This window comes from Dipodomys ordii, unplaced genomic scaffold (genome assembly GCF_000151885.1).
Source record: "Dipodomys ordii isolate 6190 unplaced genomic scaffold, Dord_2.0 Scaffold403, whole genome shotgun sequence".
Classification (NCBI taxonomy): domain Eukaryota; kingdom Metazoa; phylum Chordata; class Mammalia; order Rodentia; family Heteromyidae; genus Dipodomys; species Dipodomys ordii.
Window position 1 is genome coordinate 29658 of NW_012267619.1, and position 1837 is coordinate 31494.

General features: G+C 45.6%; 1 gene segment (V, D, J or C); it reads right to left on the reverse strand.

Annotated features, from left to right (window-relative positions):
* Positions 1–1392: 1392 nt before the first annotated feature.
* The window catches only part of LOC106001759, a 12052-nt gene continuing 11607 nt past the window's right edge, over positions 1393–1837 (reverse strand). The window contains 1 exon segment of the V gene segment in view: positions 1393–1419. Within this exon segment, the coding sequence occupies positions 1393–1419 (27 nt within the window).

A 1837-nucleotide genomic window follows, 5' to 3' on the forward strand; every position in this document is an offset into this window, starting at 1 on the left:
GCCGCACTGCTGCCCTGGGACTTCCTAAGGCATCTCAACTCTCAGTACCTATAAGTAGCTTTTTTCAGTATTTTCTATTTACCCTATTGGTAAATGATTACCTGTCAGTCTGAGAAGATACACCAGCCTTCAAAAGCCACTAGACATCCAGGTATTAGCATGTGAAGGTCAGGGTACAGGATCTAGCTTCACATTGATTCTGGTGACAGCAGCCCGCTGGGCTCAGGTCTCCAGGTGTCCTCATGAGATGAATTCTCCCTGGTTTCAGTCCAGCCATGGACCCTGGATCACTCATGTCCCCCTGCCATGCTTTCTGCCCAAGGATAAGAAGGCTGATTACTAATAGAAAGGAGATTTTGACCAGCAAAGATAGATGACTGCTGTGTCCAGAATGACATCGACAATCTCTGTCTTCATTCACAGATTCCCATTCATCAAAAGAATACTATGGATGGAGCCTAAACTTCTGTATCATGAAAATGTATCCCTACCCTGTAGCATTCATTGCCTGTTATCATTTTCCAGGTAGGCCATGACCCACTGTGAGCTCTCCATCCTGCAACCACACAAGGGGACTGAATCTTGATGACATTGCTGCCCTCTTGGTCTAGTGAGGAGGAATACAGAATCAGACTAGACACAGCAGGTAGAATCCAATGAGAGCCTAGTGCTCTGGCCTTGGAAGACCCAGCTGATCCTAGAGCCCAAGAGACACCAACAAAAGGAGTCAGTGGAGCATGGTTGGGCCAAGCCATGGAAAGAAAGATTTTCTTTTTGAACAAATGTACATATACATATAAATATGTTTAATTATTGTCTTTATGTAAATATAAAAAGGATTTTCCATTGAACAAGACACTTTTGGGGAAAAGTTATAGTGATCAAGGTTGCCCCTTGAAACATTTTCACCTGTCCTGTCCCTACCCACATTCTTCCCTTACTATTTTTATTTTATAGGATACATATTGGAATCTAGCTGAGAATTGCGTTTTGACTGGCAGGCACTATCTCAGAACAACCACAATCCATAATGAGACTTACCATTGCTGCTCAGCTGATCTTGCAGTGGACACACACTGCTGTGCTATCTGCTATTTTACAGACCAGAAAACACTATAGAGCCTGAGGAACAATTCAGGTTAGGGGTGGTGAATGTACACTTTGATCCCAGCACTGATCCTTTTAAATATTAAATGTTATGAAATTCCATGAGCTACAGCTTTCCATCCATGAACTGATACCTTAACATCTCCCACATATAAAGAGGAAACACTAATGTCTGTGTATGTATTATAATATCCAATGTGCATTAAAGCACAAAGCAGGGACAGTCCAGAGAGTTAGGAAATAAAATGCTCAGAAGCTGTCTGAGCTGGGCAGGACAGAGAAGGGTTACCACAACTGGAGAAGGCTCCTGGAGTTTGCTAAGGCTGGGCCTCAGCCTCACCCCCTAAGTGACATCTTCAGCTGGGGCAGGAAGGTTTGGGTAGAGAAAGCCAGTCCCTGTGCAGGGCTGTGCAAGCTGCTGGCACACAGATACAGCGCGGAGTCCCTCAGCTCCAAGGCGCTCATGTTCAGCTCAGAGTGATAGTCACTGAACTGACGAGCTGAGAAGCGCCCAGGGATGCTTCCTTTATGTCTCTCTGACTCTTCAAAATAGGAAATGAGGAACTGGAGGGTCTTGTCTTCAGCCTGCTGGTACCAGTACACAGTATAATGTCCAGAGTCAGGAGAGCACTGAAGAGTGGCCTTTCCTCCCTTGGCTTTGATCAGGTGTCTGGGGGACTGGAGGACCCCAGCATGCACCACACCTAGGCAGGAAGAGACAGCAATGAAG